Source organism: Bidens hawaiensis, unplaced genomic scaffold (genome assembly GCF_021521415.1).
Source record: "Bidens hawaiensis isolate Kalapana, Puna unplaced genomic scaffold, B.hawaiensis_p1.1 tig00029987_1, whole genome shotgun sequence".
Classification (NCBI taxonomy): Eukaryota; Viridiplantae; Streptophyta; class Magnoliopsida; order Asterales; family Asteraceae; genus Bidens; species Bidens hawaiensis.
In genome coordinates this window covers 6810-31465 of record NW_027494991.1, presented here as the reverse complement: position 1 = coordinate 31465, position 24656 = coordinate 6810, and the positions used below count along the sequence as shown (strand labels likewise).

The following is a 24656-nucleotide window of genomic DNA, read 5'->3' as shown; positions in this document are numbered from 1 at the left end:
AGGTTAGTATGATTAATGAGATGGAGAGTAAAAGAGTGAAAATGTATATATAATATATAATCTCAAATAATAATATAAAAAATAATATTAAGTAAAACCCTACAACACAAATTCAGTTATTTTTATTACAAATAATTTCACCAAAATAAAAAATATATATATCCAATCAACTTCACAACTTCTAATCCCATAATTTCATTCAAAATACTTAGAATATAGCAAAAGGATAATATTATTAATAAAATGATCTCATCTACCAACATGAACTATAGTAACAATAAGTTTAATTAACTTGATGACCTTTTGTCCATCAAGCTCAATAATTCCATATACAATCAAGGTCCACTGATCCAACTAAACCCATAGTGTAATCTTGATCAATAATCATTTCAACCTTCTTGTTTTGTAGATGGCTTAAGCGGTTATCGTTATCGATCAAGAATCTTAGAGCCGAGGGGTCTTGGTGCGACAAGTATTCGTTGTTTTGAACCGTTTGGGCGTTTGGACACCACAAAGGAACATTACTCATTGGCTTGTTGAAACCTTGATTTAAGTCTTCATTTTTATGTTTATGTTCTTGGATAACATTAAAGAATGTTTCCATTTGGGTGTTTGATATGCCCATTAATGGAGGCATATTCAAAAAACCAATCGCGTCGTTTTCATACCCGTCATTGTTCATAGATGAAATTGAAACACTAGAAATATGATTCTTCTTCTCCCCGTAACTCTTTTCAAAAACCTTACTTATCACCCACTCACCCTGATAATTCAAATCAAGAATTAGCCAAATAGAGTAAAAAAAAATTAAAGAGTACCAATCATTAAAACCGAGCAAAACAAAAAACAAATGTAAAAACAGAGCAAGAATCATCAAAAACGAGTAAAATAAGTGTAAAAATATAGCAAGAATCGTCAAAGACGAGCAAAATCAAAGTATGGTCCAGTTCAACATGTTTTAATGAAAGTTTTGAACTGAACCACTAATTTCAGTTTTGAAAACTGACAAACTGAACAGGTTAGGTTGGTTGGGTTGGCCGAACTGGTTGGTTTTCACGGTTTAACGATTTTAGGTAAAAGAATTTTTTGTTTCCAAAAACATATATTTGTATTAAATTAAAACAATATAAGGATATTTATGAACATAATATATATTCATAACTTTAAAATCTTAAATTTAAAAATATTAAGTATTAAATATTAAACGGACTATTCGGTTTACACGGCTGATTTCAAATTCCAAAACGTAAACCACCAAAACCGACACGCGAAATGGAGCGTATGTATTTCAAACAGGCCGACATTTCTTTTCGTTTAGGCGCTTTTTAACACCCGTGGTCAAATCCGAGCAATATCATAGTAAAAACAGGGAAAAAATAATCAAAACCGAGCAAAATCAGATTAAAAACAGTGATAAAATAATCAAAACAAAAGAAAATGGCACCTTTGTTGATTTAGAAACATCTTTGACAGCTAACTCCCCATCTAATCTAAATTCATGCATGACCCAATTTGTCTTTTCGCCTTTCGGGGCTCTACCTTTATAGAAAACGAGCGTTTTCTTCATCCCGACAAGCGTTTTCTCTTTATAAATCGCTTTATCCTTCCCGGTAGCTTTCCAATATCCCATTTCTGTAGCTCGGTTCGTCCTCACACCAGTCGGGTATTTCCTATCTCGAACACAAAAGAAATACCATTCTTTCTCCCCAACTTTAGCCCTCACTTCAATTTCAATAATAATTAATCAACAAATTTTTTTTTTTAATTTATGCATGATCAATATTCATAAAACTTACATGGAAGATCCCACGGCTCGAACCGGGTCAAACTAATGTCTCCAATGGCTTGACTAACAAAAGAAGCATCACACACCTTTCTATATAAGTAATGAACTATGAGTTCGTCGTCGGTTGGATGAAATCGAAAGCCTGGAGGCAGTTCCATTGGTTCTTCATCTTCATGATCATGTTTGCTACAATATGTTTCCATTGAATCTTGAATAATAAATATTAAATATAAATAATAAATTGTTGTGAGTTGAAATGGGAGTTTGATGAAGAAACTATAAATAGGATTTATGGGTGAGAAAGACAACTGGCTTCATTGGGTTGGGTTTAAATGTTTGATTGTGTTCTTTGTTTTGTTTTTCTGTTTTGATACTAGACAAGTTGAGGTTGTTTATTTTGAAGCCTTTTGCCATTTATTTTTAGTGAGTTTTTATAGCAATGGTATAATTTTATTCCAATTTCTATTTTTAGAATATGAGGATATGTCATTCATATGTACAAGTTTTATTAAGTAAACATCTTATGGTGCATTGTAGAGTGGTAAAGTGATTTGGTCATTTATTTCAAGCGTGGGTTAAATTACCGGTTTGGTCTGTTTTCAATTCGGTTCAAGGAAGTTTGAATACCCTTGTCAGTATTATTCAAGCAATCTCTTCAGTAACGTGTTGGTTAATTTGGAGAGTGAGAAACGAAATAATTGTTGAGAACAAAAGGCTTTCGGTGGAGAAATTGTGAGTGATATCAAGTCTACCTCATACTTATGGATAACAAACAAAAGTCGCAAACCAAAACCTGATTGGGAAGTTTGGTGTAAGTTTAATTGTCTTAATTTTTCATTATAAATTGGGTTGTCTGTCGGTTGTATTTTCTCTTTCTTGTATTTCAGGCTTCTTGCTGCTTGCAAATGTCTTCTTATTTTCTATATAATTTTGGCATTTAAAAAATAAGTGAAATCAATTAATTGGGATATATTTTAATTTTTTTTTCTGAGTTTAGATATATGTATGTTGAGGCAAGTGTGACAAGTTGTTCGACAGTTGAGTCGTTGCAAGACAACTTTATGTATGATTATGTCATTTACATTAATACTATTTTAGGGTAAAATTAAAATATAAATGGAAATAAAAATGAAAAGTGCGAGAAGAATTTATAACCACACAAAAAACCTCTTGAAAATATATTTAAAAAAATTATAACTTAAAATATAAATAAAAAACAAAAAATTTAAAATACTAAAATGTTTCCCCATCATTCTCATTAAAAAAAAAAAAGAAAACTCTGACCAAAAGACACAATGTCAAGATCAAAAACACGATGACGAAAGTAAACAAAAGACACAATGAATGACGAAAATAAACACAAAACAAAATGATAAACAAAAAGACGCAATGATATTTTTCACTCAATATATATATATTCTTTTAAGAATGAGAAAGACGATGGAAACATTTTTATGTTTTTACTTTTTTCGGGTTTTTTTTTATTTTGAATTATGTTTTTTTTATTATTATTTTTTTGTTTTTTTGATAGATTTTTTTGTGTGACTACAAATCATTCTTATTTTTTTCATTTTTGTCTTCCTTTATATATAACTTGACCCTGCTATTTTATATATAATATATGAACATGATCATTTTTAACGTGCACAAGTTAAGATAAACTTACTATTGGCTATTTAATATTTTTTTTGTTGTGAAATAATCCCAAAATAAATAATTATGTTATAAAAATGCATGTGTTTAACCTGGCTAACCACACTGACTGAGCATTTGACACTAACATTTAGGTATGTTTGGTAAGGAGCTTTGAGCTTCAAGTTTTTTAGAAAAAACTTCTAGTCAGTAAAAAGTTTTTTATTGTTGAAGAGGCTTGAAGTTTTTAGGTTATGAGAAAAAATTTGAAGCTTAAAGCTCCTACTAGTAACGTTTTAGTATTTAAAATTACTTAAATAACCTTCAAAGTATTATGTTTTTTTAGTTATGCTTATTTTGGTTATTTTATACATTTTATTAGAAGCTCCAACTACTTTATCAAACACATAAATATATCTAAAAAGTTACAGTTTCCAGCCACCAGCTTCCTAAAAGCTCCACACCAAACATACACTTAGGTTGTGTTTGTTTTTGCTTAAAACTTCTGCAGGAGCCTTATGTCTACGGGCGCGCAGACATAAGCTTCCGAAGACTGTTTGTTTGTTTTTTAAAATAAGATCTGCAAACTGCTCTTATGGTTTTAAAAAAGAAGATATTGTTTAACTTCTTCACACTTCTTAACATCATATCAACACCCAATGTCCAACATCACCACCCATCATGCGCCGCCACCACCACCCCGTCCACCACCACCCACCATCCGCCACCACCACCACCAACCACCATCGTCCACCACCACCACCCACCGTCCGCCACCACCACCATCCATCACCGCCACCACCCACCGTCCACTACCACCACCACCCACCACCACCACCACCATCCACCCGTCGGCCACAACCATCGTCCACTACCACTACCCACTGTCCGCCACCCACCACCACCACCATCCATCACCACCACCACCACCATCCATCACCGCCACCACCCACCCGTCGGCCACAACCGTCGTCCACTACCACCAACCACCGTCCGCCACCACCACCCACCACCACCACCTACCATCCGCCACCAACACCGCCGACCACCCACCACCATCGCCGTACATCACCACCATCACCCACCGTCCGCCACCACCACCTACCATCCGCCACCCACACCGTCCACACCCACCTCCATCACCGTCCATCACCAGCACCACCCACCGTCCGCCACCACCACCGTCCACCGCCCTCCACCAACTATTTTACTAGTCTACAAACGTTAAATGACTTCTATCTACTGGATATGTATGATAGGTAACTAATTTTCAACTTATGCAGACGATACCCAGTATATAAAACAAACAGTATTATATTTTCATATTGCAGACCTTCAGACCACATCTTCAGTTGCAGACATGAAATCAGATGAAATCAGATTGCAGACAGTTTTTGTTTTCAAAAACAAACAGCACCTTATAGTTTTTAAGCCCAGTCTTTTCTTTTTAACCAAGTAATAACAAACGAAGAGGGCCTAATAGCAAGAGTCCAGTATCCAATTTGTTAGCAGACAATAAACAATCAGATATTAAGGGGGTGTTTGGGATTCTTTTTCTATTCTCTTTTTACTTTTGGTAAAAGTTGGAAAAGCCACAACCTTGTGACTTTTGGAACATTTGCAACTTTCACTACCAAAAATCTTGTTTTTCCCCACTCAACTTTTCACTATCAAATGCCTTATAATTTTTTCCAAAAGTTAGAAGTGCAAAAGTAGGCTCCAAAAAAACCCCAAATACCTCCTAAATTTGGCTCGTATGTGTTTGAGAACTAGGAGAGTCAGCCTTGTGTCCTTGACTCCCCACGCCTGTTATTGGGATAGTGCCCAAACGGCTCCCTGCCCTTGGCACTCACACACAAATTTCTTTTACGGAGTTTTCACGATTTTACGTGGGTGAGGTGGCATGGGAAAATTAAAGTTATATTGAAGGCAACTAATGTGAGAGTATGAATCTAAACAAAAACCTAACCATTTGATTCGCGTTAGCAATATATAGTTAGATAATTTTCTGTTTGCTTTAAAATCGGTTTATTATTGGCCTTTAACAAACTAAATGCATGTATTACAACAAGGTTTAAAAAAAATTCTCCATTCAAAAAACAAAATGTATTATTGGATTATATGATGCATATGATCCCATTCATTCACTTGCCATAAATTTTGAAACCAACAAAGTGAATTCTGGATAAGCAACAATTTGTCTTACCATATGTAGTAGCATTGACCACTTATTATATGCTCTAATCATGAGGCTTTAAAAAATTAATAATTTCTTAAATTGTTAATATTACAATTGGCATTTGCTACATTATAAAATTATAAATCAGGATAGAGCCCGTTTAATACACGGTAGTTAAAAACAACTAAAAAATTAAATTTTGTAATATACATGATAACATACGTTATAGATTCCTATGATATTAATAATGATAAACAAAATTTTACAATTCATAAATCTCTAAAAGCCTCTTTGAATACAACATTGAATATTAACTTAATTGTTTAATGATTTCCTGGTATTAATTATAAGTGAATTAACAATATATCATTTATAAGTTAAGAAAACCAACACAATAACTACTTAAGTGGAGTTGGTAAGCATCTTTAGTTTGAAACATGAGGTTTTGGGTTCAATACTTGTATCACACAATTATTTATTTTTTAAAATTTTACAAAGTGTTATCTTCATATAAAGATGGTTGTATTTGAATAGAAACCTGGTCATGGGTTATAACATAACTAAACGGATTCATGCTGCATATTGTGTTTAGAAGAAGAGATGATAAAATATAAAACTGCTGACATGACATCTATGTGACATCCTATGTGGAAGCCCTAGAATGATGTCATGTGAAAAAATCATGTTGCTTTAATATATAGTTAGACTAGCTTTTGAACCCGTGTAATACACGGGATTTATTAAATAATAAAAATAAATAAGGTCTGTTATTTAAAAGAAATGAATAAAATTAAAGACAAAAAATAAAATAAAATATATGATACAAAAAATAAGAAGTTTAGAATCTCAATTTACAAATTCAAAAAAATCCCTTTATATATATAACATTTGTCAATATTGTTTTGACCCAATTACCCATTGATAGATATGATGAATGAGATAATAGATTAGAGAAATAGAAGGGAATTATAACCCATTTTTCAAAATTGTTTTGACTATAGCCCATGTATAGGTAGGATAAATTAGGTGAGAAATTAAAGAGTTAGAAAGAAAATTATAACCTATTTGTTAAAATTATTTTGACCCATGACTCATGGATAGATAGGATAAATAAGATGAGAGATTAAGGAATTGGAGAGGAAATTATAACCCATTTGTCAAAATGGTTTTTGCCCCATAACCCATGGATAGGTAGGATGAATGAGATAGAGATTAGACCAAGAACGAATGTGAGGTTGACGCATCATCCTTATTATTTTCTTTTATTCGATTAGATTAGATGTATGTTCAGTAAGGATTTAATTATGTATTATGGCTTTTGACATAAGTTTTATTCATGCTAATGTTAATTACTAACATTAAAACCAATTATAGTATGTTAATGACATAATCATAAATAAATCCACAGATTTCGTTATAATCATTTAGAAAAAGATTGATATTTGCTAGTTATAGTATGTTTAAATACATTTAATTTTTAACATTAAAACCAAAAAAATCAAAATTTATAAAAAAATTGTTAAAGAAAGTTAGAATTTTCAAAAAGATTGATATTTGCTATTTATAATATGTTTAAATATATTTAAACTAAAACCTGATTGGAATCGTTATATGGCAATATCCATGGGCCATATAAATTAAACCCATGATCCATGGATAGCTTGAGTCAAGAAGAGTGAAGATTAGAAAGCAATAACCCAAAATAAATATGATAATGACACATCAGCTTTAGTATTTTGGTTTATTAGTATTGGTAGATTAGATTAGATAATTATAATTGATTGGTGTTTTTGTAATTGATTGCTTTAAAAAATTAATAATTTCTTGATAACCAACAATTTTATTTATTTTCTATTTTCAGATGACATGTGTTAAAATTACAATAAGATAAATAACAAATATTCTTTTTTCGGATTAATTGATTGGTGTTTTTTTCTAATTGAGTTGTTCGTATGATGCTGTCTACTGTATGCTTTTTTCTGACCTGATTTTTACTATGATTGTTGTGGTAACCCTATTTTGTGATTACATGATCTAATGGATGTTCGTAGCTTTGGATAGGTTTGATGAGAATAAAGACGGGTTCATTGAAGCGAAAAAATTGCAATGAGTTCTCTTTGTTTTGGGGTTTAAGAATGAAGCAGCCATTGTGAATGCACCGATTAATCCCTAATTAATCGCTAGTCCCTACTTTACTGATTAATTTTGGGTTATTCGGCCGATTAATCGATCAACGGTCAAATCCGGCCAAAATCAGGATTAATCAGACTTAATCGGCTTTTTCTGATGAGGTTCTGGCCAAAATCGGCGGTTTCCGACGACATTCCGGCCAAAATCAGTGGTTTTCAGCGAGATTCTAGCCAAAATGTGTTTGTGTACGCATAAAACTGAAAATTACAAATAAAAATGTGTGTGTGTATATATAAAACTGAAAAATATACATTAAAGTCCGATCCGATTAACCCCGGTTAATCTCGATTAATCTCGATTAATCGTTAGTCCCTACTTCACTATCCGACTAACGACTAGCGATTTTTACAATATTGGTTTGATGACAATAATGATGGTAGAATAGATTTTGATGGGTTTATTAAGTTTATGGAAGCCACCACATTCTGTTAAATTGAATTCCATCTTTTTAAATTAAAGTTTCAATGTACTTATATTTATTTCTAAATACTAAGAAACTTTTACAAAGACATAAACATATCACAACTGATTATTCTAAAAATACATATAAAAATACAGTTACATCAATTAAACTTGTTACAACTCACCAATAATCCTCACAAGAGCAACTTCCATCCCGAAAATAATGAAACCGATTAGCGTCTCGTACACTAATAACACGATTTGTAGCTTTCGAGATCAGCTTCATGCTAAAATGGCAATCATCACATATCCTCAAATTTTTAATAATCCGAATCGGCGCGTCTTTATGTGTCTTCAACAAGGCATATGCTACTGCAAGCTTCTCACTATGATAACCAACATAACCTTCCTTTTGCTCATCTTCAACATCATGCAACACATTACTAATATCAGGCACATAACCAAGTGACCTAATTTTACCAAACAAGTCCTTCAACTTTTCATGAATTTCAAAAAACTCCGGATGTTTATCATCATCTGAAACAAACACATGTGTTTGGTTCTTGATCTCCAACCAACTCAACCTGGGTTCTTTCTTCATCTTTCTTCTCTTCATTAACTCACGGGTTTCGCTTACCCGATCCCACTTATTCGCCTTGGCATGAATATTCGACAAAAGGGTATACGCTCCCACATCGTTCGGGTCTAAATTCATAATAATGTTCCCAATTTCGGTACCTAAAGTATAGTTTCTATGAATATTACACGCGTTAAGCAAAATATGCCAGGCAATCGTGTCCCATTTAACCAGCGTTGAAAGCATGAAATCTTTAGCTTCGGATAACCTTCCCGCTTTGCTTAGTAGTCCGACAAGGCACGTATAATGCTCCAAACCGGGATTAACGCCCTTTTCCTTCATTAACTCGTTGAAGAAACGAAACCCTAATTCAACGTTTCCCAAATGCACACACGCAGTAAGAACGCCAATAAACGTCACGTGATTAGGATTCTCGTCGGTTTTCAACATTTCTTGAAATAAAGTTACTGACTTGACACCAAGACCATGATGCGCGTATCCGCATATAATACTATTCCACGTTACAATATCGCGATTAACCATACCGGAAATATTCTATTTGCAGCCTCAATGTCACCAGTTTTAGAGTACATGTTGATTAAAGAATTCCCCACAATCTTACGACCCGCGAACCCGTTTTTCTCTACAAACGCAGTGCAACGAGTACCCGTATCCTAATAATGATAATCCACTACTTGCATTCAAAACCACGGAAAATGTAGACTCGTTTGGGGTGATTTCGTCACATTGCATACCGCAAAACAACTTTAACGACTCCTCAAACAACCCGTGTTGTGAGTAAGCCGACAACATAGCCGTCCAAGACACCACGTTTCGTTCTCGACACATGTCAAAAACTTTTCTCGCACTTGAAACGTCTTTACATTTCCCGTACATGTCAATAACCGCACTACACACAAACACGTCAAACTCGACATCACTCTTTAGCAACCGGTTGTGAATTTGACGCGCTAATCTCAAACGTTTAAGGCGCGCACATAGGCCGAAGCTATAAACATAAGTAGCTTTATTCCAAACCAAATGATCAGCATCCATTCTTGTTAATATATCCAATGCTTCATTTAAGCAATCATTCTCAACAAGTCCACTCAATATAAGGTTATAAGTACACGTATCCGATCCCGGGACCAAATTCAAAACCTCCATAGCCTCTACAACATTCGACAACATCGAATACAGCCTTACAAGTGCATTCTTCACGTACTGATAAAACACTAAACCCGATTTCAACACGTACCCATGGCATTGTCTGCCCGATAAAACAAAACCGAGGTTAGAACACGACGAAATGACCGTTGCGAAAATGTACTCGTTCGGGTTGAATTCGTCGAATTCGTTCAAACCCATTGATTGAAATAGCTTTAGGACTTCAAAATCCATGTGGGTTTTGAAGTACCCGGCGAGTAAAGCACTCCATGAGATTACGTTTCGTTTGGGCATTTGGTCGAACACTTGGTGGGCGTATTGTAATTCTTTGCATTTGAGTAGAGGTTGATTAAAGAGTTTGACTCGAGTGTATGGTGTATGGAGGATTGGTTGGATATGATTAGATGAGCGTGAATTGCTTTGCCGGTGTTGAGGTTTTGAGTTCCAGTTAAGTGTCGGAGGAATTTGACGGTGGAATGTGGTGGTCGGATCATTGAATTGGTGCCCTGTAAATAATGTTAATAAATTAATATATAATAATGGGTTTGGGTTAGTTTGGGCTTAAATTACCGTATTTATAACCAGAAGTGCACAGGAAAATGGGTTCCAGACCCGACCCGCGGGTACAGAAAGGGTTTTGGGTTTCTCTTTGAAACCGGAACCAAACCAGACCTGTCGGAACCGGTTTCATCAATATTTAGTCAAAACCTGACCCGACCCTACCCAAACACGATAAAAACCCGGCAAACCCGGTCAAATGCCTGACCATACCCGAAACCGGTTCCTACCCGATCCGGTTTTTGACTTTTATTATTTTTGAGCTGAATGTATTTGACCATACCCGGAATGGTATTGGAGATGTAGTGCTCCATCACAGGTAAAAGTTCTAAGACGTTTATGTTATTGTTGAGCCGGCAACACCAAAAACGCCGACCAAATCCAAAGGTCGTATGAAGCAATCTCTTGAAGACTGATTGTTGGTCCTTTTTGGTCATCTCGTGTGTATTGACCTTGCCATACGGTTGGACAGTTAGCTCATTTCCAATGCATACAATCTATATTTCCTATCATGTCAGGTAAGCCATGCACCTTTGCATGCGCCTCGTAAATCCGCTCTAGATTGTTACAATTTAGCGTTCTTAGGTAATGTGAAGCATACATCTATGTTATTCCTATATAAAATAATTAATTAAAATCAATTTTAGAAAAAAAAAACTACAAGAGATATATATGTTTTTTAAAATTAAAATATATCTTAGCAGAAATACTCCAAGGTGTCTTGGTATCTTTAAGTACTTGTCATTGATTTCGGTCGTGTTTCCGTAGGCGAGCACGCGTATAGCCAAAGTACCCTGTTATGTTTTTTAAAATTAAAATATATCTTAGCAGAAATACTCCAAGGTGTCTTGGTATCTTTAAGTACTTGTCATTGATTTCGGTCGTGTTTCCGTAGGCGAGCACGCGTATAGCCAAAGTACCCTGTTGGATTGCGGTGAATCCTAGCGTTCCTCAACCATCCGGTTTTTGCTTAAAGTAATTAAACTTGCGCTCCAAACCTTCGGAAATGCGTAAAAACAAATGTTCATATATCCGAAATCGACGCCTAAAAGTCTTCTAGTTCTTGTATCTTAGCGACTCATCGAAGTAATCTTTCCATCAAAGCGTTTGCGACCAAACACTCTCGTTCAATATATGCTCTTTTCTTAACCGGGCGGTGGAAGAGAATGAAGAGAACTCATTTAATTTGTCGAGAGCAAAACCGCACTCGTAATCGCCTCTTCCTTTGCTTCGTCATCGGTTTGTTGGTCGGTGCCAAAAAAATGGTTTTATTTATATGTAGTAGTGGGAGAATCCGTATGTTTGATTTTGTAAAGAGAGTGAATGAATTATACAGTGAAAAAAATTGTTATTTTAGCAGCCGTTGGTTTCAAAGATCAAATTGTGAAATGTTTTGAAATTCGTTCCGTTACGCTTATAGAAAGAAAAACCCCGGAACACCACGAAAATTGCTCGACTACGGATATGGTTAACATTCTAAGCTAATCCAAATATCTACAAAGTTGAATCAACCAATGTAAACCTTTATTAAATTATATCAAACACTAAAACCAATCAAAACCCTAACTATACAATTTCCCCCAAATTGAAACCCAAAACCCTAATCCATATTATCTCCAACCTCAACCTCCATATCCATATCCATATCTTCACTCACCGGACCACCACTCGCCACCGTAACAACCACCCCCGTTGTCACTCCGCCGCACCTCCTCATCCACCGGCATCTCATACCTACACACCGGACACGATCCACGCACCGTCAGCCACTTCATCACACAATCCGAATGGTACATATGCTTACACGGCATCTGTTTCACTTCCCCGTACAGTTCAGTCAAGCAGATCGGGCAGTCTTCTGATCCATCATGTGTTGTGACGGTAAGTAATGACTCAATTGACGATTTTGACGCCGGAAACGGTCCGGGTTTGGTCGGGGCTCCGGATAGGGTAGAGTAGACGGTGAACACGAGTGGTTCGGATTCGGTGGAGAAGATGGATCGGGCGTTGGAGATGATGAATTCGTGGAGGAAGGCTTCGAATTCCGGTGACGGAGATGACGTCATGGCGGTGATATAATGTTTGAATATTATTATTATTATTATTATTATTATTTGTTAATGGGTTAATGGATGGTGTGTTTATAGCTTTATATGAAGGGTGATTTTGGAAGGTTCTGGAAGTTTGACTATTTTTGAATTGTTTACGTTGCTATAATAATAAATTAATAACTTTATAATTCGGAAGTCGGTGTTAGAGGTTCACAAACCGCTTTAAAACTTAAATTGACTTGGGTTGAAGCTGGTTTTGTTTAGCCAATAAGAGTTAAAACCGGTTTATGATCGGTTTTGGTTCGGGTTAAGTCGGTTTTTAATCAGGTTATGATTGGTTTCGTTTCGGGTTTTAATCGGTTTTGGTCCGGGTTTTGACTGGGTGCGGTTCGGTTAACCAGTTTGGAACCAGTTTTTGATGGAGAAAATTACAAACCGGTTTTGAACCTACGGTTTCAATCGGTTCCAAACTGGTTTCTACATAATCGGCTTCAAACTGGATCGGTTTCGGTTCGATTTTCGGGTCGGGTCGGTTAACCGGTTTATTTGCCCACCTCTAGTAAAAGGCGCACAAACCGGTTTAAAACTTAAAGTCAGTTTGGTTTAGTCAACAAAAGTCAAAACCAGTTTATGATCGATTTCAGTTTAGGTTGAAATCGGTTTCTTGACCAGGTTACGATCGGTTTCGGTTCAGATTTTGACCAAATTTTGCCCGATTTGGTTCGGTTAACCAGTCGAACCGGTTGGTGGAGAAAATTATAAGTCGGTTCCGAACCTAAGGTTGCAGTCGGTTTCTGCATAAGCGGTTTCAAACAGTTTTGGTTTTAGGTCAGGTCGGTTAACCGATTTATTTGTCCACCCCTAATCGATGTATTATTTATGAATTACACCCTTTGATGCTACAAATTTTTGAAACGACTCCTCACAGTTGCGTGTTATGAGTTAAATAGTGGTTTACTGGTTTGGTTTATCTGGTTTGACTAAATTGTTGATTTTAGTCCAAAAGATTTTTACAGGTTTTTGAGTCCAGTAATTTTATTTTCTTATTAGTTTTTTTGTCTAACTTATTAACATCGTTAAATAATTCAGTTAAATTGGTGGCAATCTAGTCTTTTTATCTGAAGTACACATAATAATGTAGATGGTACTGATAAATAAAACAGAATTCAATCTCCGACACCACCCTGACCACCAGACACCATCATCCTTTCGTTAGCGACTTGACCAGTAATACAGGATGGTCATCCATAATTTCCTGAAGTATTTCCCATACAATAGGTTTTTTTTTCCGAATTTGACTCTTAGAAACTCCTATGTTCGAAGCAAGATGTTTTCTAATTAGGTCACGAATTATAAATGCCTGGAAAAGTTCTACTGCAATTTCTCGAGGTAATCCACATCGATGTAATGAAAGTGAAGGGCCTACGACAATCACTGACCGCCCTGAATAATCGACCCGTTTATCAAGCAGAGTCTCGCGAACCACTATTTACTGCAAGCATATTTTTTATGTGACACCTCCACAATATACGATGAAGATACCACCCAATCAACACATTCAATCTAAACCACCTCCATTGACTACCCTTTAACAATCGGCACCTCTCTTATTGAAATCCTTAATATTCGATCTATTCACGACTATGGATGTAAAGAAGAATCTGGCCACTACCCATCGTCGTGCATAGGTACCCTACATGATAATGGGGTTTTGATGTCAATTGTGTAGCTATATCTAGTGTGTAGAGGTGCACAAATCGGGTTCAAATGGAAAAAACCCGAACCGGTTCCAAACCGGTTTTTTTACACCGGGTTGTAAAATGGCACCGGTTCCAATCAAGAACAGGTTCGGTTCCCGACCCGAACCGATGCCCAGATATGCGAACTTTTAAGAACCGGGTAGGGTATGAACCGGAACCGGTTTTTACGTAAAAACCGGTTCCACCGGTTTTTTTTGAAATTTAAAAATTAGAGCCGTTAGGAACCGGTTCCAACGGCTATATAGCCGTTTTTGACCGTTGGAACCGGTTTTTTAACTATAAATAGGTTATTTTCTTACTATGAATAGCAAGGTTTATTTGTTTACTTGTTAAACCACTTCCAAAACTATAAAACACACTCCAAACCACAATTAACCTTAAACCGACAACAAATGGCAACCAATGATGACGTTGTTATGGTGATCGAAACAACAAGATGCCCCGATGTTTGGGTTCATTACGATTTGTGTCTCATGACCGACTCACATGAGTTGGCAAGTTGCAAATATTGCTCGAAGTTTCTTAAAGCAGGGTCCAACTCGACATTACGAAAACATACGAATAAGTATTGTCGAGAGAAAAGAAGATTGGAAGCTAAAAAAACGGAAGTGGGAGAGTCGTCCGGCTCTACAACCCAAAAATAAGTATTCCCGGATTAAAACGACGGACTTTGTTTTTTATGTTTTAGTTGTTATGTTTAGTATCGTTTATGTTTTAATAATGTTTGTAATAGTTAGTTTTTAAATAAATAAAATGTTCGTCGTTATTAAAAAAGTAACAAAAAATAATCATGAGTAACAAAAGTAATTATAATAAAACAAATCAAAACTAAATATTAGTTGAACAAGTTACAAATAATTTTACCAAAACAAATAATTACAACTCTTTTTCGTCTTCATTCTCGTCTTCACCCTCGTCTTCGTTATCGGAAGAAACCCCGTCCTCCGCCTCCTCATCATGAATATGACGCTATATTGGTATTTCGTCTTCAAAGTTCGCCTTGTGTTGTACACGATCCACCGCATCCAAATGGTCCTTTAGGCAAATGCAAACCTCTAGAGACTCGGGAGTTAGTTTTGTTCTTCGCATAGATAACACCCTCCCACTAAGAGAAAAAACCGATTCGGAAGCAACCGTTGAGGCTTGTACGGCAAGCAAATCACGAGCCATGGCGGATAGAATGGGAAATTCGTTTTGTTTACCTTTCCACCAAGCCAACAAATCAATATTGCGAATTTCGTCGACCGTTGAGCCCTCAACATAGTTTGCTCCACTATATCGACCAAGTTCGCTACTTGGTGTGTTTCCTCTTTGCCTCTTAGATGCCGATTCACGAATCCCATTCATCAAGTTTATAAGTGGGTCATTGCACGGCCTACCAGTTGTTGTTTTTTTCACAAAAGACGATCTCGTGCTTGGACCATACATTTGAAAATAATGTTCATAAAGGTCTTGAAGGTTTTTGTTGAACTTGTCCTTCGTTTCCGTCGACAACTTCGGGTCAATCTCGTGCATACCTAAGTTGTCGAATATTTCCTCAATCGTTGTTTCAACCCCATTAACATTCCAATAGGGGTTTACTGCGGCGGCACAAGTAAAGACCGGCGGTATGATTTCAAAATATTTTATGAACTTTTCTTTCATCACCGCAACAATATTTTCGAAGAGTTTGTTCTTCTCCGCAAAGCTTTTAAAAACACAAGACATATAGTACAATTCTTGCAAAACCCAACAACTAGTAGGGTAATAGACTCCCGATAATTTTGTTGTTGACTTTTTGAACACATCAAGATACTCCAACAAATAACCGACTTGGACCCAAACACTTTCCGGAAACATATCGGCCTCGCGTTCTTCAACAAGATTGTTATGAAAAGCTTGTAAAGTTTGGCGTTGGGCAAAAGCACACTTTAACATATGACAAGTTGAGTTCCAACGGGTTGGAACGTCCCAATTCGGCCCCAAATACTTTCTTTCAACCGACTTGCAATAGTTCTTATATTCAAGATGTCTTCTTTTACCACTTTTGAAGACATCTTGTAACATAAGTCTAAAGTATTTTAAATCATCACAAATGTGTTCATTGTCAAGACCTATTTGAACAACCAAGTTGATGATATGTGCAACACATCGGACATGAAAAAAATCCCCGAAACAAGGTGGTGAATATTTAATGATAAATTTTTCAGCCGCCTTAGTATTGTTTGAAGCGTTGTCAAACGAAATCGAAAATATTTTATTTCTCAAGTTGTAAGTCGTTATAACTTCATCAAGTAATTCAAACAATTTTTTGGCGGTATGTGGGAACGGGAAGTTTTCAAAAGCGATGGTGCGTTTCATCAATTGCCATGTCACCGGATCAACCCAATGAGCGGTGACACATATGTATGATTCGGGCAACCCGTGTGGTGCCGACCAAACATCGGTAGTTAAACTAACCATGGCTTCTAAAGAATGAAAAGACTCGATTAACTCTTTTTTAGCACACTCCCACAACCTGATACAATGACGTCTTAAGGTAGTACGACTTACATGTGTGTATCTCGGTTGTAGAGTTTCGCGAATCAACGACGTCAACTCCGGGTCATCAAAGTGGTTAAACGGCAAACCTCGTTGAATAACGAACTTTGCCATTCTATCTTGAACTTGAGTCGTGTTGTAACGAAATAGTGTACCATCTTTACCCAAGTCAATTTGATCGGTCGCGCCAATCCCTTTCAACGCCTTGCAATATGGCTTCTCGATGTGCTTTCTCAAAGTAGAGTTGGAATCGTGCTTTAATATTGAACCACATAGTTTGCAACGAGCCTTTTGATAACCTTCGTCATCCACAATCAAATCCCAATTCTTCCATATGTCTTGGTTGCGGTTATGGTTGACTACCGTAACAACCCTTGGGTCCTCCGTAACAGGAACGGGGGCAACAAAAACACTCTTCTTAGCCTTGTTGTTAGTTTTTTTGATGGGTGCCATAATAATATTTAGTTGGATGGTCGGGTAAAGGAACGGGTTTGCTAAAGGAGTAGTATTTTAGTTTGTTTTTGAGTTTGGTGGTGAAACAAGTAATGGAAACAAGTTATATATAGGTTTGGGCATCAAAAACCGGTTCCAACGGCTATATTACCGTTGGAACCGGTTCCAACGGATCTATTGTCTCAAAAACCGGTTCCAACGGCTATATTACCGTTGGAACCGGTTCCAACGGCTAATTGGTGTCTAAAAACCGGTTCCAACGGCTATATTACCGTTGGAACCGGTTCCAAAGGCTAGTTTGACTTTTGTTTGACCCTTCAAAAAAAACCCGTCGGAACCGGTTTTTCCGGGTACGAACCGAACCGGTTCCAATTAAGAACCGGGTAGGAATCGGGTTGGAACTGGTACTGACATACAAATAGGAGAACCGGGTACGATTTTCGGGTACAAAAATACCCTAACCGGGTATTGTTCCAACCGAGTTGGAACTGGAACCGGTTCCGGTTCGGTTCCACCAGTTAGGTTCCGGAACCGGTTTTTTTGTGCACGTCTACTAGTGTGTGTGTGTGTTTCCAGGTGGGAGGCGGAAAAACTTTGCCAAATTTTATGGACATATAAGAGAGAGGGGGGGGGGGGGGGTAGCATACTATAGTAGTGGATATTTGTGGTGGTTGTAGGTACGTAACGATTGTAGATAAAAAAGTTAATGGATTTGACTAAACTTATACGAATGAAACTATTCAATTAAAAAAGTTAAAAATTATATTTTGGACTAAAGTCGATAATTTAGTCAAATTACACCGACTAAAATGATATTTAACTCGAATTGTTAATTAATACCTTTGAAAGAACGCTTTACGAACCAGTAGCACTTACTAGTTGCGAGTAAATTATAAGGCTGTTCGCTATGGGCGTCTTGGGGGGGGGGGGCGCCGAAGGAGGAGGAACACCGCCGGGGGCGGAGGGGGGGGGGGGGGGGGGGCATCAGACGACCATCGCCTTCTCTCTCTCTCACTCTCATCCATACACATATATATATATTTATATATATAATGGGACGCCGAGGGGGCTTTAACCATAGCGGGGCGTTATGAAGAAGGGCTTCGAAACTCACGGTGCCCACATGACACTGACGTGACATTGTGAAGGGACTTTGATGCCCCTCACTATAGCATACAGCCTAATATCCGACTATCCAACCTTTGACCATACACGGAGTGCCGACTGACTATTCATACGGCATAAATAGTGGATAATTGCAAGCGCTTTACAAAGAAATTGGTGGTAACATTAGTGGTCCAATCAAAATTGAATTGTTTGTATCTGTTTATTATTTAATATGTTAACATAAGTACAATTCTATATTGATATGATTACGTATGTTGAACATTATCTTCTAGAAAAATTAAGCTAACAGTAGAAGGTCGGTGAGACGGGAAGGTGTTCATTCTTTCTCTTCTCGTGTTGAGGGTTGAAGAAACACTAACCGACCCCGGGCAGATTACGGATAATCTGGGGGTTAAATAGATGTTTCCCACGAGGGGTTAGATCCGGCAAAGATGGTTCTTCTGATAACCTGCAAAACAGACACCGTGAGCTCGTCACTGAGAAGGGGGGTACCTCCTTGTGACCACCCTCCGGCGTGAGAATTAGACTAGATTGCTCTTGAATATAAGTGTATATTAAGAGAATGACTAGAGCAGATATCACGTAATATATCAAGATATGAGATATGAGATAAGATGATACCATTCCAAGGTGTTGGAGTATTTATAGCCGAAGGTAGGTTTCCAAGCAGGTACAGCCGGCTGAATAGTGTTCCTGTTCTGCCAACTGTGGGCTACGCACATGCCATGCTGGTGGTTGGTGGATAGGCAGCGGCTGATAGTGACCAGGCCGGCTGTGTACTATTCCTGTTCCACCAACTGCAGGCCATGCCATGCACGTCCTCCGACAGGTTGGTGAGTAGGCAGCGGCTAATAGTGACATACAGTACAAGAGCGTGCTGCTCGTCATACTGTTGTCAGTGAGCTGTCGTATCCTTGGTCAGATCTTTTGTCCATACCTCGTCAGGTACAGTACAAAAGATCCTCCAGTATCATACGGACTGGCTCATTTGGGCGGGAGTTCTCCCGGCTTTGTGCGGGAGTGTTCCCGGCTTGCTCACTCCTTCTTCAGGTGACATTACTGAATTATTTAAGAGTTAAGTGCCTTGTGCGTGTAGCTTTGCTGCGCAGGTAGCCTTCCCTGATGGCTTGTATCCGCAGCTGCGGGAACAGGCAGAGTACTTCACCAATGGGAGGCTTTTCCTGCGGGAACAGCTTGCGTACTGCGCGTAAGGACGTCACGTCTCTGAGCATGGTGGGTCATGCGGACCCAGTTGGTTTCTGCGCAGACGTCCCTCTTAAAGGTGAGTCTTGCGGGTCCAACTGGGCTCTGCTGGGACCTACCTCTTCAAGTCCCCCCAGTCCAATGTTCTTCTCATGAATTTAATAAGTGAGGTGAACTTTTGGACTTAAGCAAAGGGTTTTGAAAAGGGTTTAGTTTTAAGGTTTTCCATGGGGATTCTTCCCGCGGAAGTCCTAATGTCACGTGCAGAAATTCCCGACTTTTCTGCTTGATCTTTGGGTATGATGCGGGTAGGTCTGTAACCTCCTCGCAAGTCAGGAGCGTTGAGTACCTCTTGTGTAGATTCTCCATGAGGTTTTGGTAGTTTTGAACATAGTGATCAATTATGTTAAACAACCAATTCCATCTTGGAGCTTCAAACAATCTAGTTCTCGACGTTCCCGCTATGCGGGGATGTCATTCCCGTTTCCGCAAGCATGGCCCAGAAGATCCTTCTTGGTTTCAATTCCCTGCGGAGTGCTAGGTATGTGAAGGGTTTTGCTTTGACACTGTACCCGCACTCGTCTTATAGTTACTTTACTTCCAAGGTATTCCTGGCTTCAATTCCCTACGGGTGCTTAGTATGTGAAGGGTTTTGCCTTGACACTGTACTCGCACCCGTCTTATGGTTACTTGGTTGCCAAGGTAAGGGGTATATTCCCGCTTACTTTTGAATCTTTTTGAAATTCGAAGAGTTGGTGAAAGGATAAGAACAGTCCAAACTGTTGAAACGTCGTCCGACGGTTTCTTCTGACAGTGTCAGGACGTGCAGGAAGTTATGGCGACGTGACAGTACATGGTCATTCCAGACGCTTTTTCAGGCGCGTGGGCGCGATTTTTTGGGCGCGTGGGTACGGATTTTACGGCGCGCGTCCCGTCAACAGCTGTTGCCAGCTTGCTTTTTCCACGTGTCATAGTTTCATTGCACCAGCTCTTTTCTCTCTCCTCCGCATTAAATTCATCGCATTCATTGCGATGAGTATATAAAGGGGGAGAGGGTCCTTTGTAATCCACACCTTCACTTCTATCTTCTCCTTCTAAGCGATTTCCGGCGAATATTCTTTCTGAAATCGTTGCCTTTCATCCTTCCATAATGTCTTCTTCCCATGATGTTCAGGCTACTACCGAGGAGTCTGACGTGTACGCCGAGAATCCGTCGTCCACGTCGGACAAGGATGACAAGAGTACTGCTGGCGAGTGCCAGTGTGCTCCTCCGGCCGACCTCTATCAGTACGTCGTCCGGAAGTTCATGCTCGAGCCGTTCGAGCCTGAGTTTCCGGAACCACACCAGACGGTGTACGATGCCCCCAAGGGCAAAATAGGGGTGTATGCTGCATTCTTCGTTTATGGGAATCTCAGTTTCCCATTGACGAAGTTTGTATACCGTGTCTTGGAGAGGCACGGTGTGCATCTGACGGAGGTACACCCGATGGCGATCGCCAAGATCCGCCACTTTGAGTGGGTGTGCCTCATTCTGGGCGTGGAGCCCCACGTTGATCGGTTGATGACCTTCTACTCCTAGAGGTGCATCCAGGGGTGGTACACTTTGGTCAATCGGATCAAGGGTTTGAAGATCTGCGCTACCGAGCGCAGTCTTCGGTCGTGGAAGCGGGAGTTTTTTTATATCTCTGCTCGCGTCGTCCCCCTTGCGATGACGTTAAGAATGGGAGCGCACTCCCCGCCCTTCACGCCCTCAACTACCAGGAGGCGGGATGGTTCGCCAAGATCTCCCGGATCCACACTCCGGTGTACCGCTTTGCGGAGTCCGGGATGGTGATGCTCGGGATGAGCCGGGTGTGGAAGGAGGCGTCCCAGATTCCCATCGTCCTTGAATACGGTTTGAACTCTGTCCCTTACGGTATGCTTCATATTATCCGTTAATTTAGGGTTTTTGTTCTAACCGTTTTTTTCTTTTTGTTTACAGAGGGAAACGACTTGCAGTCTCTCCTGCAGCCGCGGGAGAGTGATGGTCCCGCTCGGATGGGTACTCGTGCTCTAGATGAGAACGAGTTGCCCATCCTTGAGCAAACGGCGGATCGGTTCGTGGAGGTCTACCCGCCAGGCCACGAGATCCTGAGCGCCAGGCGGCCAGGTAAAGAACTTTTTGACCCTCGCCCTCTCAATGCTCAAACCTCTGCGGGAATTCCTCTAATCTTGTCATCTTCTGACGAGGAATCCGCAGATGGTTCTTTGTTGGTGCGGAAAAAGAAGGCTACTGGAGCGAAGGGCAAGGCGAAGGTTGCCTCCACCGCCGATCCGGTTGTCCGGTCTGACTCGGAAACCCAGAGCGAGGAGGCGGCGGGGAACCCTGGTGGTAGTGAGACCACTGTTCCGGAGGTTGAGACGGCTGTCACCTCCGGGCAGCCCAGTGTGACGACGGTGAGCGGCGTAAAGAGGCCGGCTCCATCGGGTTCGTCCCCGCCTGTTCGCACCTTTAGGCTCAAGAAAACCCGTAAGTATAATCTTCCTTTACTTTTACTGCATAGCTTTCCACCATTATACTTATATCTTCTTTGTGCAGGCGTGGATGCTACCGCATTCCAGGGTGGAGCGGGAGGTAGCAGTTCTGGACCCATGAAGGTAGGTTTGGTCAACCTACCTGAGGCGATGACCCAGGCGACTGCGCCTGCTTCAGTTGGTTCAGTTGTTCACCCTGTTGAGCCAACTGTTCCAACTGTGACGACGTCCCCGCCGGCTGTCAGTGCCATATTCACTGATTCTTTCACTGAGCCGGCGGTGAGTGTTACTGTAGATTCTTCCGCAGCCGCGGCCACGGTTGTGAGTTCACCTCTGGTGAGTTCACCTCCGCTGGTTTCTACCGCGGCGGCCTCCGCTATGCCTCCTCCGGCGCCGGCGACTACGGCCGGTCCTTCAGGTATGTCCGGGGTTGGGGCGTCAAGCCAATCTCTGCCTCCTTCCCATATGCCTGACCTCTTCGATGGATATCCGTTAGGTTCGGGTGATGGGTTTGGCGGCTACAGGCCTGTCGTCGACCCTACATGTGCGTAGGGTTATTTTGGCCTTTATTTTATATATATATATATATATATATATATATATATATATATATATATTTATCATCTTTTCCTAACTGCGTTTTGCTTTTGCAGTGTCGGATTCCAATGAAGTGTATGTTCCACGATGGAACATCCGCCGAGGAACAACCCTTCGGACGCCTGTAGAATGCGTCGAATGGGCACGCCACGCCGCCCCTCCGGTGCGCTGGGGGAAGTCATGTCCAGCTACCAGGAGGGTAGGCTGTCGAATGAACTGCGGATTCTCCTTGCCCAGATGCAGCCGCGCGTCGAGTTACTTTGTCGTGAAAACGACAAGTTAAAGACGGCGCGTAGCCTGGAAGTGGCTCAGGCGCGGGCCATCCGGGAGGAGAACAAGAGGCTTGCCGCAGTGGCTGCGGAAAAGGAGAAGGCCTTCCAGGCCCTTGAAGTTGAAGTTCAGGCCCGTCTTGAGGCACGTTCCAAGGCTGCCCAAGCTGTTAACGAACAGCTTCAGCTGGCTAAGGAAACTGCACGGAACGCAACTGAGAGGGCCACCAAGGCTGAAGCTGTTGCTGAGCCTCTACGCATTGAGAATGAGGAGCTTTAAGCCAAGCTAGAGAGGCTCCAGCAGGCTCATGATGCCTTGGTTATGGAATACGCCAAGAAGCTCCAAGAGATCTTGGACCAGAGGGGCGTGCTTGACCACAATGAGCGGAAGCTAAAGGGCGTTGAAGAGGCTCCTGCTAAGGAAGTGTTGCTTGCCAACCTTAACAAAAGTGAAGCCGAACGCGCCCGTAACCAAGCTCAAGCTGCCCTCCAGGAGGCTCTGGTTGCCAAGGAATGGCTTCTTCGAGAAGCGTTGTCTCAGGTATGCGTAATTTCATAATATCTTTACGCTTTTCTTTGTACATAGAAAAGGTTTTGATACTTGTATTTTTTCTTGTAGGTTGTGCATCGGGTCTTTATGGACACATCATACGACGATGCCATGAGCGCAGCCCTCAACGCTTCTCATGAGGATGGGGAAAAGGCTGGCTTCCTGCTTGGTCTAGGGTTCGTTGAGAAGGGCATCCCGCCTTCCAACTTCCCTTTATATGATATGGATACTGAAGCTGCTTATGACCAAGCAGTGAACCAGTATGCTGCCTTCCCGCATCCAGTGGTGGAGAAGGTGAACGAAGTTGCTGCTGCTGATGATGGGCTAACCATTCTAAAGACCATCCTTGAACCGCCACAGCCAACTGATGGTGCTGGTACAAGTGGGTTTGGAGGGAGTGGTCCTGAAGCTTGAACCTTAAGATCCCTTCCCACTGTTAGGATAGGTTTACATTGTATAGATTTATATTCATGTAGGCGAGTAGTTACCCGGCCATTCTTGTAATACTTTGAATTATTATGGAATACAAATCTTTGTGCGGGTAGGACCGCTACTTTCAGTGGATGACCTGCTTTATAAACGTTATATGACTTGCTCATGCATACTTTTGTTTAAATTAGCAACTTTCCAAGTGTTCTGAATAAGTTAACCTTTGAACGTGGTAGATAATAGGTTGAAGTTTTGCTTCCTCCTTCGTGATTGTGCGGGTAAGACCGTCACTTGCACTTAGTAGGATGGCTAAACTTTACCTATATCTGACCTGCGTGGAGGTTTTCCTCATCTTTTCGTTAGAAATTTTCTAAGTGTTTAGAATAAGTTAACCTTTGAACGTGGTAGATAATAGGTTGAAGTTTTGCTTCCTCCTTCGTGATTGTGCGGGTAAAACCGTCACTTGCACTTAGTAGGATGGCTAAACTTTACCTATATCTGACCTGCGTGGAGGTTTTCCTCATCTTTTCGTTAGAAATTTTCTAAGTGTTTTATAAGTTAACCGTTCGACGCGCGGTTGTCAATAGGTTAGTTCGGTTTCCTCTATCATGATTTGTGCGGTTAGGACCGGCACTTTCATTTAGTGGGATCACCAAACTTTACCTATAACTGACCTGCGTGAAGGTTGTCT

General features: G+C 39.9%; 1 protein-coding gene and 1 pseudogene across 1 annotated transcript; both read right to left on the bottom strand.

The window, feature by feature from the left end:
- Positions 1-316: 316 nt before the first annotated feature.
- Positions 317-2132, bottom strand: LOC143579821 (NAC domain-containing protein 100-like). Its single transcript, XM_077063011.1, has 3 exons — positions 1797-2132; positions 1445-1722; positions 317-763 (listed from the first exon to the last, which is right to left on the bottom strand). Exons 1-3 carry the CDS (start codon positions 1987-1989, stop codon positions 317-319), a joined length of 918 nt encoding a protein of 305 aa, XP_076919126.1. The 5' UTR covers positions 1990-2132.
- A 6238-nt stretch (positions 2133-8370) lies between these two features.
- Positions 8371-10427, bottom strand: LOC143579815 (pentatricopeptide repeat-containing protein At5g39680 pseudogene; annotated as a pseudogene).
- Positions 10428-24656: the final 14229 nt, after the last annotated feature.

What these genes read in the sequence shown, in the direction of transcription:
- LOC143579821 (XM_077063011.1), bottom strand. Translation starts at nt 1,989, where the DNA reads ATGGAAACATATTGTAGCAAACATGATCATGAAGATGAAGAACCAATG. An exon ending in CGAGCCGTGGGATCTTCCAT is followed by an intron (nt 1,723 to 1,796) that starts GTAAGTTTTATG and finishes TTGAAATTGAAG; the next exon opens with TGAGGGCTAAAGTTGGGGAG. An exon ending in ATGTTTCTAAATCAACAAAG is followed by an intron (nt 764 to 1,444) that starts GTGCCATTTTCT and finishes TTGAATTATCAG; the next exon opens with GGTGAGTGGGTGATAAGTAA.